The sequence below is a fragment of the Scyliorhinus canicula genome, chromosome 13 (assembly GCF_902713615.1).
Source record: "Scyliorhinus canicula chromosome 13, sScyCan1.1, whole genome shotgun sequence".
In the NCBI taxonomy this organism is placed as follows: Eukaryota; Metazoa; Chordata; class Chondrichthyes; order Carcharhiniformes; family Scyliorhinidae; genus Scyliorhinus; species Scyliorhinus canicula.
The window spans coordinates 34,437,061-34,453,593 of record NC_052158.1 but is presented as its reverse complement, the minus strand read 5'-3'; the positions used below and the strand labels follow the sequence as shown (position 1 = coordinate 34,453,593).

General features: G+C 54.3%; 1 protein-coding gene across 1 annotated transcript in view; it reads left to right on the top strand.

The window, feature by feature from the left end:
* LOC119975553 (collagen alpha-1(V) chain-like) overlaps window positions 1-16,533 on the top strand; it is a 233,818-nt gene that overhangs the window by 60,427 nt on the left and 156,858 nt on the right. Inside the window, exons 2-3 of the mRNA XM_038815340.1 lie at window positions 13,943-14,110; window positions 15,389-15,605. Of these exons, the coding sequence (XP_038671268.1) occupies window positions 13,943-14,110; window positions 15,389-15,605 (385 nt within the window). The remainder of the gene's footprint in view (window positions 1-13,942; window positions 14,111-15,388; window positions 15,606-16,533) is intronic.

The following is a 16,533-nucleotide window of genomic DNA, read 5'->3' as shown; positions in this document are numbered from 1 at the left end:
CATGTGAGTTGGACGTACCAGATAGTGTCCCAGGAGCCTCTTCACCAAACTAGTAACCGAGGTGAGTTCTCTGGGATGGCAGGAGGGTGTTGGAGACAGCTGCGACAGGACAGCTGTGTCACCTCTGGGGTGTCCTGGGCTGTGGGTCAATGGCTCCCATCTGTGTCGGTGTTGCCCGCGTTGCTGCTCGGCACCTGAGGTTCTGGCTGTGGCTGGGGTCGGGGGGCAGGAGGCACCAGAACGGCCCACCCCATCAGCAGCTCCTGCCCCATCGGCAGCTCCCACCCCATCGGCAGCTCCCCACCCCATCGGCAGCACCTGCCCCATCGGCAGCTCGCGCCCTATCAGCGGCACCCCCCCTCCCCCCACCCCCCCCCGCCCTCCCAATCGGCAGCTCCCGCAAGATGCATGATTGCATCGTGGGCCGGGATTGGGGGAGGTGGGGCTGTGTGGAGGAGCGGGAAGGGAGGGTTGTAGGGGTGGGGGTTGTGGCGGCTGTGAGGGTAGTGAGGGGGTGACACGCGTTCCATCAGGAGCCACAACTCAGGAGAGTCTCACTTGCCCGATTCCATCCTCCGCCCCATTGACTGACCTCCCGTCACGCCCGCCGACCACATCCAGTGCCCTCTGGGTGAGGGAGTGGAGGGAAGGACACAGAAAATGCACAGTGTTGGACAGTCCAGGGGGTGGGTAGGTGGTGGTTTCAGTAGCCAGGGCACCCGCTCCATGGCAGCCAGCATAAGGTGCCGGCATGTTGTGCAGGGTAGGGGCTTCGACCGCTCTCCGGGTGGGGGTGAATAGGGTTAAGGGTGTGTGGGATGAAGGTTGGTGCCAGGGGCACAGTGCTGCCTACTCACGCTGGCCACCCTGAGGAGGTCGTGCAGTTTCTTCCGGCACTGCTGGCCGGTCCTGACGGTGCTTGCCACGCCGCTGACCACCTCTACCACCTGTGTCCAGGCCCAGCAAATGTGGAGGTTGGCAGCCTCCTTCCCACCCCACACCTGTCCTCCATGGCGACGAGCAGGTTCCGTGTCGGTGAACCTTGTAAGCTGGGCAATTTGGTGCCATCTTGTTGGCTGGGTTGGTGTGTGTGGGGAGTGCTGCCTGTATGTGTGTGGCTGCAGCGTGTCAACCTGAGTGCCAATCCAGGACCCCCTGAATCCAGCACCGTTTCCCGTTGGAATCGATTGTGTTCCACATAATGCCGGTATTAGTCCTGTAACCATAATGGAATAGGTCCAGCTGCAGCGCCAGTTTTGCTGTCGTCGAAGTCTATGAATCCTGTCCCGGTGTCAACACTTACTCTCAGGAATGGAGAATCCAGCTGAAGGAATTTGCAGACAGATATTTTAAGCAATCTAGTGCAGTGCACTATAGGAAACACATAGTGTGCAGCAGAAAATCGTGTTACTACCCATTACATCTTGCCATATTTACAGGATATCTGGGTTAAAGGGGAATCATATAACGGGGGACTCAGTTACAGTGTGTTTCAGGAAAATCCATTGCACTGCTATATAGGAAAATCTATGACCATGCATTACAGGAAAATCTGGTAGTATGTGTTATATAGAACATACAGAAGGAGGCCACCTGCACCGACCCACGTAAGCCTACCTCACTTCCACCCTATCGCCGTAACCCAATAGCCCCTCCCCAACTTTTTTCAACACTAACGGCACTTTATCATGGCCAATTCACCTAACCTGCATGTCTTTGGACCGTGGGAGGAAACCGGAGCACCCGGAGGAAACCCACACAGACACTGGGAGAACGTGCAGACTCCGCACAGACAGTGACCCAGCGGGGAATCGAACCTGGGACCCTGGCACTGTGAAGCCACGGTGCGAATCACTTGTGCTACCATGCTGCCTATGGACCCTATTACAGTGTGTTACAAAGAAAATTGTTACCGTGTCAATAACCATCCATTACATTTCATTACAAGGAAATTTGTTACAGTGTATTCCAGGTGTTCTGTTATAGTGGATTATAGAGGACTATGTTACAGTGTATTATAAATGATCTATTACAGTATGGTGTGGGGACCTATTACAGAGGTAATCCATTACACTGGATCAGAGGCCAATATGTTACCATATGTTACAGGGGTGTCTTGGGTGTGTTTCAGGGACGTCGCTACAATGTGTTACAGGGATTTGAAAGAGTCAGGGAATCTGTTACAGTGTCTGGTGCAGTGCATCACAGGGAATCCGCAATGCGACTTTCTGTGTGTTGTGTGTTGCAGTGGAAACTGTTGCAGTGTGTTACATTGGGTTTCCTCTGGGTGCTCTGCTTTCTTCCCTCAGTCCAATGGCTGACTGGGTTGGTCGTGCTAAATTGCCCCTTAGTGTCCAACGGATGAATAGATTAGGTTGCGGGGATGGGCTTGGGTGGGGTGCTCTTTCAGAGGATCGGTGTAGACTCGATGGGCCAAAGGGCCTCCTTCTGCACTGTAGGTATTCTGTGAAATCTGCGCGTGTCATACGTGACCTGCTAGTAACTGTGACTGCAATGGCGGGAATTCTTGTTAAAGTGCCTTTCAGGGAATCTGTTACAGGATTATGCTGCAGGCGTTGGGTCACTGATGTCTGGAGCGAATGGGGGCCTTCAGATCCGCACCTTCCAGGAAGGGGACCGGCTGTCCTATTTTCCTGGGTGCAGCTTCCTGCTCGGGCACCATCCAGTGATGAAGGTCTGGCAGCCCCACTGTCAGCGGTGATGGCTCCTCTCTTCCTAATCATAGACCACAAATTGGAGATGGAGGAAGGAGCAAAGGGGTTAGCAGTGTCCTCTGGAAGGAAGATTGCCTCTACTTACTCCACCCCCCCCCCCCCCCCCGACACCCCCACCCCGCCCCCAGCTCCACAGGAATAACAGGTGCTGCCACCGATGAAGCGGTTCATTAGTGCATCAACATCACCTTTGGCTCCAAAGGTGCTCCACGACTGCCCTGGGGGTAGCTACCTCCATTGAGTTGGCAGCCCTCGCATGCACCCCGGGGTGGGGGATGGGAGGCACACCTCCCATGGCATGGAGCCAGCAAGCCAGGAAAATCATCCCTGAATGGGGACTTAAGTAGGCAAATTGGCTGCCCGGCTCTCTGCTGTGTGTCTGATATGTTCTCAAGCCAACTGCCAGAAAACCTCATCAGCAGTGGAATCATCCATTGTCCCACCACTTCCCGCTGCTGTCCTGGCATACCGCTGCCAAACTGCTCCCTCTGCCAACAGCACCGTCACAGTGTTTGAGAGTGCAATCTGTTACTGTGAGCGACAGTGGAAACCGTTGAGGTGCGCGACAGTGGAAACCGTTGGGGTGAGCGACAGTGGAAACCGTTGGGGTGAGCGACAGTGGAAACCGTTGCGGAGCGCGACAGTGGAAACCGTTGCGGTGAGCGACAGTGGAAACCGTTGCGGTGAGCGACAGTGGAAACCGTTGCGGTGAGCGACTGGAAACCGTTGGGGTGCGCGACAGTGGAAACCGTTGGGGTGCGCGACAGTGGAAACTGTTGGGGTGCGCGACAGTGGAAACCGTTGGGGTGCGCGACAGTGGAAACCGTTGGGGTGCGCGACAGTGGAAACCGTTGGGGTGCGCGACAGTGGAAACCGTTGGGGTGCGCGACAGTGGAAACCGTTGCGGTGCGCGACAGTGGAAACCGTTGGGGTGCGCGACAGTTATAATGCGTGTCAATGTTGTACTTTGCTGTGTCTGCTAAAATTAAGAGGAAGATTTCTGTTCACACCACGGTTTTAGTTTTCTATATGTGGCCAATGTGCGCCCAAACATTGCTCCTGATGTTTTCTTTCACACCATCACCATGACAACGGCTGAGAGTCTTATGGATTTCAACTTTTTCCGTCTCTGGGCATGAAGGAGGTTGAGCTCAGAGACACAAGGCCTTGTGTAGGGGCTGGGGCAGCGATCGCAGTTAGCCTGTGCAACCTGCTCAACAACCCAACCTGGCAGAACAGCTACAATGTCCCATCTCTGACTTGGTGCACTGCTACCCACTGGCTGCTGGAGGGTGGATTCAATGTACCAAGTGTGATGGCTGGATATCGCCCTGATCCTCCCCCCCCCCTCCCTTCTCCCCCACCCCCTCCCCAGGTTATCCTGCCCTGGGACCCCCACTCTCTGCCTCCTCCAGCCTGTTGGAGCCTGGACAGCACGGGCCGTCAGCCAAATAAAAAACAGTTTAGGCACACACCGTGCACATTATCTTTCTCGCTCTCTCTCTGGAACTTTCCATTCCAATAGCAGCTATCCTGGCGGGCTTCCCAGTAGCATATTTAACACCAACTTCGGCCCCATTCCTCGCGAAGCAAGAGAAGACTTGCTCTTTGATATTCATCCATCCGCCCACCCTGTTGGCCTCCCAAAGCGTCTCGCATCAGACCCAGTAATTTTTACTTCCCAAAGTGTAGTTGCTGTTGCAAAAATCCAGGAAACTTGCCAAATAGTTTTTGCACAGTGAGATCCCAGAAACAGCGAGGCGACAATGACCAGCGGCGGAATTCTCCATTCCTGAGACTGTGTTGATGCCGGGGGCAGGATTTGCGGAGTTCTATAACTGCAGAACTGGCGCTGCACCTGGATCTGTGGAGGGAGTAGAACCGGCGCCACGTGGAACACAATTGCTTCCAGTGGGAAACAATGCAGGATCGCGATTCACTCAAAGGCTGATCAGCTGCAGCCGCATATACACATTTCACCCTCCACACACACACACACACACACACACACCATCCCAGCCAACAAGAGTGGCACCCTGCATAACAGACTCTGAGCTGGAGACACTGTTGGATGCCGTGGAGGAGAGGTGGGCGACCCTGTACCCTGGCCTGGGAAGGAGGCTGGCAGCCACCGCCGTTTGCCGTGCCTGGGTGCAGGTGGCAGAGACGGTCAGCGCCCTGACCAACACCGTCCAGAAGTGCCAGAAAAGTCTGCATGAGCTCCTCACGGCAGCACTGTGCCCCTGGCACCAACCCCCTCTCACACACCCATAGCCGTACCCCCTCCATGCACCACATACTGTCACACAAACTGGTGGCCCGGCCACTGAAGCCACCAGCTACCCACCCTCTGGGCTGCGTGCGCCGACTGTGCGGATTCTGTGCTCTTTCCTGCCCCTGCCCCCCCCCCCCGCGGATTCTGTTCTCTTCCCTGCCCCCCCCTCCCCCACACCCCCCACCACCAGAAGGCTGCCCATAACCGCAGGGAGCGGGAGAATTTACCTGCAGCTCCTCACCATGGCAGAACAGAGAGCCCTGGACGTGGTCGGCGGGCCTGAAGAAAGGGGAGTCGCCAGGGTGGAGGTCGGCATCGAGCGAGGAAGTGAGACCCCGCTGAGTTGCAGTTCCCTGTCACGCGTGTCAACTCTCACCCCCCACACCACCTTCACATCACCCACACCCCTGCTCCACCACCACCAACCCTACTCCCACTCCCAAACACGCCCGAGCAGCATCTGGGCCCATCTAGGCCCGGTCGCCCAAGATGATGCCCGCCAAGGGAGACCCAACTTGCAGGGCGGGAGTCACAGCAGGCCAACTCCACTCCTGCTGTACTGTCTGGGGACCCACCTAGGTGTAGCGTTAAGGCTCGTAAGGCCAGAAAAGTAGACACCACTTAAGTTGGCACGGGTGCAGGGCACAGTCTAGCGTTAGGGGCTTGGACACAAAGCTGTATGTTTTCACATGAAACAGCTGTGCACAATGTTACAACCTACCTCGGTGCTCTGTCAGAACGTTGTGAGTGGTGGGCTGGTCTGGGCTGGCTGCAGAGAGAGTGCAGGGTAGGGAGAGAGTTCGACAGACATTGGAGGTGGACTTGGCTCAGGGTTCCCGCAGTTCAGCCAGCGCTCACTGCTCTGGTGTCCCACCCCATTCACATCCCCCTACCCTCCGCCATCCCCATCTTTACCACCCCAGGGATTCAATGGGACCGTGTGATGGACTGACCAGCTCGCATGCAGGGATCACCCAGTTAGAACGTGCTACTGTGGGCAGGAGTCAGACATTGTCAAACTATGCGGAGCACCAGAGCCCATCACAGAGTGGGTGGTCATCATCTTCCATTCCTACCTGCTGTTACTGCCAACCCAGGGCCTGCACCCATTAGTGCAGCAAGTATGTATTATGGAGGGGGTTGCAGGCGAGCAGGGGTGGGGGGGGGGGGGGGTGAGGTGTCCATTCCCCTGGCTGGTACTCCTCCTAGTTGGTGAACCTGGAGGTGGTCAGAGTGACCCCTGCGCTTGGACCCTGATGCACACGTTGTGCTGCCTCCCTTGCCAGCCTGAGCCCCATGTCCTGCCCACCATCACCCACTCCGAATCTTCCTCGTCTGACGAGGTCTGATGTTCATCCTCCTACTCCAGCACATCGCTCCTCTGCTGTGTGATGTGGAGGATGCAGCAGGCTAAAACGATGCTGCCATATAGCTAGAGGGCCCCTCCCGAGCATCTGAACCACATCTTCAGGATGCCGAAGCAAACCTTGGTCCTGACATGGGCATCGTTGTAGTGGATATCCCCGCCGGTCTGTGGGCTCCGGATAAGCATCAGGATGAAGGCATCGTGCATATCGTCTAGGTACTGGAAGCAGACGTGCATGATGCGCATCTGAGGGTCACACACCTCCTGAGTGTTCATCGAGTGGAACCCCTTTTGGTTTGTCATCTGCAGGGTGACCTGAATCCCATCGATCACCCCCCCCCCCCCCCAGACTTGGGGCACGAACCCCGCTGCCTGGGTGTCCTGGTGAGCTCGGTCCACACTGAAATGGATGTATTGTGCTGAATGGCCATATAGGGCCTCTGTGATTGCGCAACGAGCTTAGAGAGATCCGGAGGGACCCAGTTGCGTAGACTTACAGGTGACCATCACCTTGACGGCCACCGGTTGTGGGTGCCCTCCCCATACCCCCACAGTGCCAGGGGTGCCATCATCTGACAGATATATTGCACTGCCCCCCTCTGCTCAGCTGGAGTCTCCAATGGTATGCCTGGCCCGGCAGGTCCTCAAATGACGGGCGCTTCCGGCACATCATGAGGCCTCCTGCGGCACCGCTTCCTCGGCCTGTTGGGCAGCCGGTTCTCCATCCTCAGAGCCTGCCTCCTGTTCCTCTGTGGAACGCGCCGCTGCTGCAGCTGCTTCAGCTTGTACAGCCCCCGGCATCCCCCAGGTCTGCAGCGACTAGCAAGAAGGCCACCATTGCTGGTTAAATTCCAACATCCATTATCTGCAGGGGGTGAAAGGCCGACGTGTTAGCATGGTGCATACCCCCGCCCAACCAGGTCCACTGGGCTACATGGTGTTCCCGGTTGGCATTGCAGACTCTGCTCCCGCATGTTCCACCAACCCCCCATCCTGCACCCATGATGCCTTTGGCCTTGGTGCCCATACCTACTGCATGGGTACCACTGGCTGGCGCTGCCCTTGCCAGCGGCATGCTCTGCGACCCCCTTCCGGCACGCTCCTGTGGTGGCTACTGTGGACGTTGCCCTTGGTCAGGCCACGCCTACAGGTGGCGGCTGGTTTGGGGGGGGGGATAGGGTGGTATGGCATAGGGTGAGGGGTGGTGGGATGGAGGGTGGGGTCTGGGGTACAGGGGAGGTAGGGTGGGGCACCCATATGGCCGGTGGTGTCACTCTGCAGAACCAGGGGCCATAGTGGGTGGTCAATGGGGTGCACAGCAAGATGTATCCCTTGCAATGGCGGTCAGTGCCTGGACACTGCCCCAGTCCCATGGAAGGTCACTTCGGCCCTGGCAGAGCCTTCCCCACCCCGGGCAGTGTCAGGACCGCCCCCCCCTCCCCCTCCCCCACCCCTCCGTGTCCTACCTCCTCTTATCTCAGCCACGGGGCTTATTTCTTGATTTTTGAAAGCAGAAGTGGAGGCGGAGAATCACGGAGGGCCCGGAGAATCCTGGATCGGGCCCACTAATGTACATGCGGAGTGGAATGCATTGACGCCGCTGTCGAAGCACTGGAAAATTATGATTTGGTGTGAACCTGGCATCCGCCACGATTTTGGCTTCAAATCCAACTCTCCGTCCACTCGCCTTTCCCGATCCTGGCATCAGCCGATAGGAAATCCCGCCCTAAATGTCTGATGAGGAATGAATATTGATGAGGAGAGGACCACCCCACCCTCCCTGTTCGTAGAAACAGTATCCTCCGGCAAGAGAGGCCTTCAGTTTAACATCTCATGAGAAAGACGGACTACTGGAAAATGGAGTGGGGAACGAAGCACTGCCTGCTCTCCTATTGGATGGTGGGCCCTGAAGATTGGGGGGGGGGGGGGGGGGGGGAGGAGAGAGAGAGAGCTAATGGGTCTTCAGCTCCCTGATAGGCTGTGATGCCTTGACTGAACTAATGGCCACTGAGCCCACTGCTTGGCCCTTTCAGGGTTCGGTGTCCAATGAACCTCCAGCTTTCTGGATAGTGAGCGCAAAGAGAGCCAATGACCATTGGACCTTTGGGTTACCTGGCCCTGAAAAACCAATGAGTATTGAACTCTGTGATAAGCTCTTATCAGAGAGGGGTAGCTTAATGGCCAACAATCCGGCTGATTGGATGCGGAACTGTGAGCGAACCAATATCCATTAAACTCTCTGACCACCGAACCCACCCCAGAGAGTGTCAATGAACATTGAGCTATGATTGGAGCCATGAGGGAACCAATGAACATTGAGCTCTCTGATTGGAACCATGAGGGAACCAATGAACATTGAGCTCTTTGATTGGAACTATGAAAGGACCAATGAACATTGAGCTCTCTGGTTCCCTCATGGCACCAATCAGAGAGCGCAATGTTCATTGGTTCCCTCATGGCTCCAATCAATGAATATTGAGCTCTCTGATTGGAGCCATGAAGGAACCAATGAACATTCAGCACTCTAATTGTCTTTATTGTGCTCACTAGTCAATAGTTAAAAAAACAAATTGCCTTTTTTTTAAGGAAATGCCTAGAACATAGAACATAGAACAGTACAGCACAGAACAGGCCCTTCGGCCCTCGATGTTGTGCCGAGCCATGATCACCCTACTCAAACCCACGTATCCACCCTATACCCGTAACCCAACAACCCCCCACCTCTTAACCTTACTTTTTAGGACACTACGGGCAATTTAGCATGGCCAATCCACCTAACCCGCACATCTTTGGACTGTGGGAGGAAACCGGAGCACCCGGAGGAAACCCACGCACACACGGAGAGGACGTGCAGACTCCGCAAAGACAGTGACCCAGCCGGGAATCGAACCTGGGACCCTGGAGCTGTGAAGCATTTATGCTAACCACCATGCTACCGTGCTGCCCCTAACTGTGCCTATCTTACTTTTCTTGGCACTCTGAGGGGGGTTTTGCCAGGTATTTCGGGAGATGGAGTCTGCTGGGTCCGGGAGAATCCGTCTGGGCCAACAATGTAACCCTGACATGGCAAAAGCAGGGGAATGCTTGGCATTCCAAAGCGCCTTGTCAGGCAAAGCAGGACTCGGAGCCCGACTTTCCCGGCTTCTTCCAACAAGAAGGGAATTGAGGGTTATGGGAAGGGGCTGTGGTCTGTTGGTGGGGGTAGGGGTTCAGTGGAGACGGGCAGGAAAGTGGCGTTAAGGCCACAAGGCAATTGGAGATGGGCAATAGCGAGCGACACTCTCATTCCGCAAATTAACTTTGTAAAAATAAATCCGATTGGCCGTGAATTTATTTGAATGGCTGAGTGGGCTCGAGGGGCTCAGCGGCCTACTGCTCCGTCTCCTTATGTCCTTTCGACGGTGCTTCCCCCAACCTCCCCCACCTTCCCGTGGCCCGAGCTCATCTCCCTGTCACTTGGGCCCACCCGAGCATTTATAGCCACCCACCTGGTGGGTTGTGCGGCCCGGAGGTGGATTATTATTCAGAGTCGGTTATCTCTTTAAAGGAAGGGATCAGCAGAAATAACGCGAAGTGTGTTTTCTCAGCGAAAAAATTCCAACTCTCCCATCTCCCCAATACCTAAATCTGTTGCTTTTGGCAGTTCCCACTTTTCCCTGCATCTGGTCTGTTTAGACTGAAATATCCGCGAAACCGAGGCCAACTCCGGATTTTTTATTTGTTTTATTTGGCAGCAGCCGGGAAATCAGCAGGGAAGGTGGGATGAGATTCAGCTGCCGGGGATTGGATGGCAGCAGGGGAAGGCGGTGGGAAGGCAGAGCTCGGGCTCTGTGGCCGTGAGCCTCTCCCCGACACAATGGCTCGCTCTATAGTGCGGCCTTCCCGCTGCCTGAAGACGGACGTTGAAAGAGCCTCGATTGATTCAGGAACTGGAGGCGACCGTCTGACCTCAAGTGCTTCCCGACCCGATGAAACACTCCTTTGATTCCCCTTGATTCCCTCTCGGAGCAGTGGAATGTCAGCTAAAGGCCGGGGGGGCGGGGGGGTTGCTTACGAATGCTGGCGATAGGTGGTGAATTCTTTTGAGGGATGGAGAGAGGAGAGTGGGGTCGATTGGCCTCTTTCCGACCATTTCTCAGATTCTACGGAGAGCTGTACCTCATGAAGGGAGTGGTCCAGACGTGTGGAGGTTTTTAGTGTGAATCTTGCAGTGGGACCTGGCTGTACCGGAGGGTGGGGGGGGGGGGGGGGGGGGGGGGGGGGGTGAGGGGCACTGGCTGTACCGGAGGGGGTGAGGGGCGCTGGTTGGTGAAGTGCTGCTGGTGAGTGATCGAGGTAGGACTGATGGGACCAGGTTGCAGACTGGTTAAGCCAACATTTGTCACCCTCTTCGGGACCCACAGGTATTAAACCCTGGAATGCCATGGCGGGATTGTGGGGGGGGGGGGGGGGGGGGGGTGGAGGTTAACATTAGACAAACATTTACTGGCCTTTTCCATGGTTTTTTGATGCTGCAATGTTGGGGTCTGCGGAAAACAGACTGGCAACCAAGGCCCATTCTTATTGGCCAATGGGAGCAACTCCTGCTTCTGATGAGCTGGTGGTGGTCCAATGGCCAACGGGGTGGGCCTGGGCCAGGTCATGTGACAAAGCCTGCAGGAATGTATGCGACCAGAGGCCTGAACTCTCCACAAAACTGAGCTCAGCGAAAACTATGCTGCCCTCGATTGCTTCCCCATCCCGTGTCCTGCCAACAACCCCCCTCCAACTCCAAGGCTCCAACTTACAAACTCCTCCTCCGACCACTGAACTGCTTGCTTAAGCCCTTCTGTAAAATCTACCCCTTTGACCAAATGCTTTTGGGACCATCCTGTCCCTCCTCTCCTCACAGGCTCACTGTCGAATGTAGTGAAAAATGAAATGAAATGAAAATCGCTTATTGTCACAAGTAGGCTTCAAATGAAGTTACTGTGAAAAGCCCCTAGTCGCCACATTCCGGCACCTGTTCGGGGAGGCTGGTACGGGAATTGAACCATGCTACTGGCCTGCTTTGGTCTGCTTTAAAAGCCAGCTGTTTAGCCCAGTGTGCTAAGCCAGCCCCTGTCTGGTCTGGCCCCACCCTGTGAAGCACCTTGCTTGAAGGGGCGCCAAGCTGAATGCAGTTACTCGCTGGGAGCTGGAGCTTGTGAATTGGTGCCTGCAGACAAGGGGGCCCGACAACACGTGGAGACGGCCAGGCTGGAAGAGAAAACAGCTGCGAAGCTCCCAGCTGAGAGTTACTGGGAGCAGCCACTGAAAGCCGCAGCGTCTGTGTTGTCCTGCCACGGGTGGGTCACAGAGAGGGCAGCGCGTCCATCCTTACTTCATAACACTCGACTGAAAGCCGCCTTGCGGAGTTAATTACTTGACGTCTGAGACTGTTTCACACCAATTAAAGGATGCAGTTTAACCCAGAGTTTAAGCAAAATGCAGACTTACATTCAGCTGTTTAACCCCTCGTGTACCGAGAGTGTCACACACACTGAGCTGTTTAACCCCTTGCGTACTGCGAGTGTCACGGACACAAAGTGAGCTGTTTGACTCCTTGTGCACCCAGGGTGTTTGACACACATACGCGCGCACACCGATTTGTTTAACCCGTCACGTACCTAGAGTGTGACTCATACACTCAGCTGTTAAACCCCTCGCGTAATAACAGTGTCACACACACTGAGCTGTTTAGCCTGCCATGTACGGAGTGCCTCACACACACAGAGCTGTTTAACCCCTCACACACCGAGAGTGCCTCACACACACAGACACTGAGCTGTTTAACACCTCACATACCGAGAGTGCCTCACACACACTGAGCTGTTTAACCCCACACACCGAGAGTGCCTCACACACACAGACACTGAGCTGTTTAACCCCTCACACACCGAGAGTGCCTCACACACACAGACACTGAGCTGTTTAACACCTCACATACCGAGAGTGCCTCACACACACTGAGCTGTTTAACCCCACACACCGAGAGTGCCTCACACACACAGACACTGAGCTGTTTAACACCTCACATACCGAGAGTGCCTCACACACACAGACACAGAGCTGTTTAACCCCTTGTTTACGGAGTCTCTCTCTCTCACACACACTAGTTTAACCCCTCACGTGTCGAGACTGTCTGACTCACACACACACAGCTGTTTGACCCCTCACGTACAGAGGGTGTCACGCACATACCGAGCACATTCACATACTGAGACTGCCTCTATCTCACTGATATGTTTAACTCCTCGTGTACTGAGTGGCATACACACACACACACACTGAGCTGTTTAACCCCTCGTGTACCCAGAGTGTCTCTTTCACAAAAACTGAGCTGTTTAACCCGTGCACTGAGCGTCACACACATCCACTGAGCTGTTTAGCCTGCCACGTGCGGAGTGCCTCACACACATAGACACTGAGCAATTTAACCCCTCATGCACACAACTCCTTCTGTATTGAGGGTGTCTCACATACACACACTATGCAGTTTAACCCCTCGTGTACGAGAGTGGCCCACGCACACAGAGCTATGTAACCCCTCGTGTACCGAGAATATCTCACGCACACACTCAGCTGTCTAACGCCTTGTGTACCTAGTGGTGCAGACTGTGAGCTATTTTTTAATTTAAAAAAAATAAATTTAGTGCACCCAATTATTTTTTTCCAATTAAGGGGCAATTTAGCTTGGCCAATCCCCCTAGCCTGCACATCTTTGGGTTGTGCGGGCGAAACCCACGCAAACACGGGGAGAATGTGCAAACTCCACACGGACAGTGACCCAGAGCCGGGATTGAACCTGGGACCTCAGCGCCGTGAGACTGCAGGGCTAACCCACTACGCCACCGTGCTGCCTGACTGTGCGCTATTTAACCCCTTGCGTACTGAGGGTGTGCCACACACACACACCAAGCTGTTTAATCCATCAGGAGTGTACCTTGCCAGCTCTTTAATTCGTCATCGGGTTAAGTTGTCTCTCCAACAGCCCTGCGCCATTGCCTCCCATGCCCCGTTGTTTAAAAGTGGGTTGACTCTTGCCCATCAGTCAGTATGATGCAGAAGGAGGCTATTCAACCTCGTGTGTCCCTGCTGGCTAAACCGCTATCTTTAGCCATCCCCCACTTTTTTTGTGTGACTTGTGCTTGTAGAAATGAAATGCTGTTGCAGATCACCCAGTTATTTTTGTGTGAACGGTTAACTCTCAGTCTAGCCTTGGAGAAGTCCTCGCAAAGTTTTCAGGGGTTATATAGAAAGGGATCTTGATGAACTGTACAAGCATAGAGATGATGATAATTGTATTACATGGCCTTTATGAAAAGAGCCACTGAGTAAGCAAGATGTGTTCAATTGACAATCTGGAGCTGGGCGATGAATATTCATCTTGTGTTCAACCCTCGACATCAAGTGTGAGGGGTAACTGGAAGCACTGGTGTGGGAGTGATGGGGATGGGTCAGTGGAGAGGTATATGATGGTCTGAAGCTCCCCTGTGGCCTTTCAGCACAATACTGACTGCCTCTCTTGCCTGTTTCTCTCTGCAGCTGATCCTGTAGATGTTTTACAAGTGTTGCAGTTTAACAGGTTACCGGAAGGCGTAAGGACAACCACAGGCTTCTGCCCCAAAAGGAAATCCGTCTCCAGTGCAGATGTGGCTTACAGAATATCCAAAAAAGCTCAGATCAGCGCCCCCACTAAACAGCTGTTCCCAGGTAAGAAGAGGCTGAGATGAGCATGCTGGGATGGTGGAGGACCTCTACACAGTGTCAGTAAGCATGGATGTAGATTACAAGGAAGAGACGCTTTGGCTGGTGACAGTGTCACATAGTGTTATCACCCAGTGTCCAGAGCCCGGGATTGACAGCTGCCGAGTGACATCATCACCCAGTGTCCACTGGTTATTGACATCTGTCATGTAATTTTATCACCCAGTGTCCACAGCCTGGGTAACCCTCCTCGTGTCTCTGGTCACTCAGTGACTCTCCCCATGTCTCTGGTCACTCAGTGACTCTCCCCTTGTCTCTGGTCCGTCAGTGACTCTCCCCGTCTCTCTGGTCACTCAGTGACTCCTCGTGTCTCTGGTCCCTCAGTCACTCTCCCCGTGTCTCTGGTCACTCAGTGACTCTCCCCGTGTCTCTGGTCACTCAGTGACTCTCCCCGTGTCTCTGGTCACTCAGTGACTCTCCCCGTGTCTCTGGTCACTCAGTGACTCTCCCCGTCTCGCTGGTCACTCAGTGACTCCCCGTGTCTCTGGTCCCTCAGTGACTCTCTCCGTGTCTCTGGTCACTCAGTGACTCTCCCCATGTCTCTGGTCACTCAGTGACTCTCCCCGTATCTCTGGTCCCTCAGTGACTCTCCCCGTGTCTCTGGTCACTCAGTGGCTCTCCCCGTGTCTCTGGTCACTCAGTGACTCTCCCCGTGTCTCTGGTCACTCAGTGACTCTCCCCGTGTCTCTGGTCACTCAGTGACTCTCCCCGTGTCTCTGGTCACTCAGTGACTCTCCCCGTGTCTCTGGTCACTCAGTGACTCTCCCCGTGTCTCTGGTCACTCAGTGACTCTCCCCGTGTCTCTGGTCACTCAGTGACTCTCCCCTTGTCTCTGGTCACTCAGTGACTCTCCCCGTCTCTCTGGTCCCTCAGTCACTCTCCCCGTGTCGCTGGTCACTCAGTGACTCTCCCCGTGTCTCTGGTCACTCAGTGACTCTCCCCTTGTCTCTGGTCCCTCAGTGACTCTCCCCGTCTCTCTGGTCCCTCAGTGACTCTCCCCGTGTCTCTGGTCACTCAGTGACTCCCCGTGTCTCTGGTCCCTCAGTGACTCTCCCCGTGTCTCTGGTCACTCAGTGACTCTCCCCGTGTCTCTGGTCACTCAGTGACTCTCCCCGTCTCTCTGGTCACTAAGTGACCCTCCATGTGTCTCTGGTCACTAAGTGACCCTCCCTGTGTTTCTCGTCTCTGAATGTTAATGATGCCCTTGTCTCTTTTCTTGTCCAGGAGGCACTCGGTTCCCTGAGGACTTCTCCATCATGGCATTGGTGAAACCAAAAGTTGGAAATCAGGCTTTCCTACTGTCCATCTACAGTGAGCAAGGAATGCAGCAGATTGGGGTGGAACTGGGGAGGTCACCAGTCTTCTTGTATGAAGACCACAGCGGCAAACCAGCCCCCGAGGACTACCCTATCTTTGGAGGCATCAATCTGTCAGATGGAAAGTTAGTACCAAGACTGCCATCTGTGTGTTTGCCTGTTTCTGCATATGTCAGAGTATGTGTCTGTGGCTTGTTCTGTGTGTATGTGTATATGCTTATGCGTATGTTTAAGAGTGGGGACTCTTGGGGACAGCACAGTGGTGCAGTGGTTAGCACTGCAGTCTCACGCCGCCGAGATCCCAGGTTCGATCCTGGCCCTGGGTCACTGTCCGTGTGGAGTTTGCACATCCTCCCCGTGTTTCCGTGAGTTTTGCCCCCACCCAAAGATGTGCAGGGTAGGTGGATTGGCCATGCTAAATTGGCCCTTAATTGGAAAAAATGAATTGGGTACTCTAAATTTATTTTTAAAAAGTGTGTATACATGTCTTTGTGTGTGCGTCTGTGTGTATATGTTTGTGTATGTGGACATGTGTGCCCGTATTTGTGAATGTGTACGTGCGTGAGTGTCTGTGAGTATATTAACGATGTGTATATGTGAATGTCTGTACGTATATGCACGATGTGTGTACATGTGTGTGTTTGTGTGTCAGTGTGCATATGTACGATGTGTGTGCACGCGCATGTGTGCACGTATGTGTCGGTGTGTGTGTATATATGTGTTTTTGTACGATGTGTGTGTGTGTGTATATGCGTTGTTATGTTTCTGTGCATCCACGACTTTGCTTGCGTTTTACTTTGTGCACACCAGCTAGCATTAAAGTGCGTTTTCCCTGAGCACGTCTGTGTGTTTTAGTCCGTTTATACATCTGTACCTCTTTGTGTGACTGTGCTCGTCTGTCTGCATTATTGGGTGTACAGGATTGCTGGCTTAAATCTTGGCATTTATCTGCAATCTACCCCGCTGCGTGCCTGTGCCCATTGGACCACATACCTTGGCACGCCCTTTGTAGACTCTGCCTGCACATTTCCCCGCACGTGTCTGTTTGTTTCT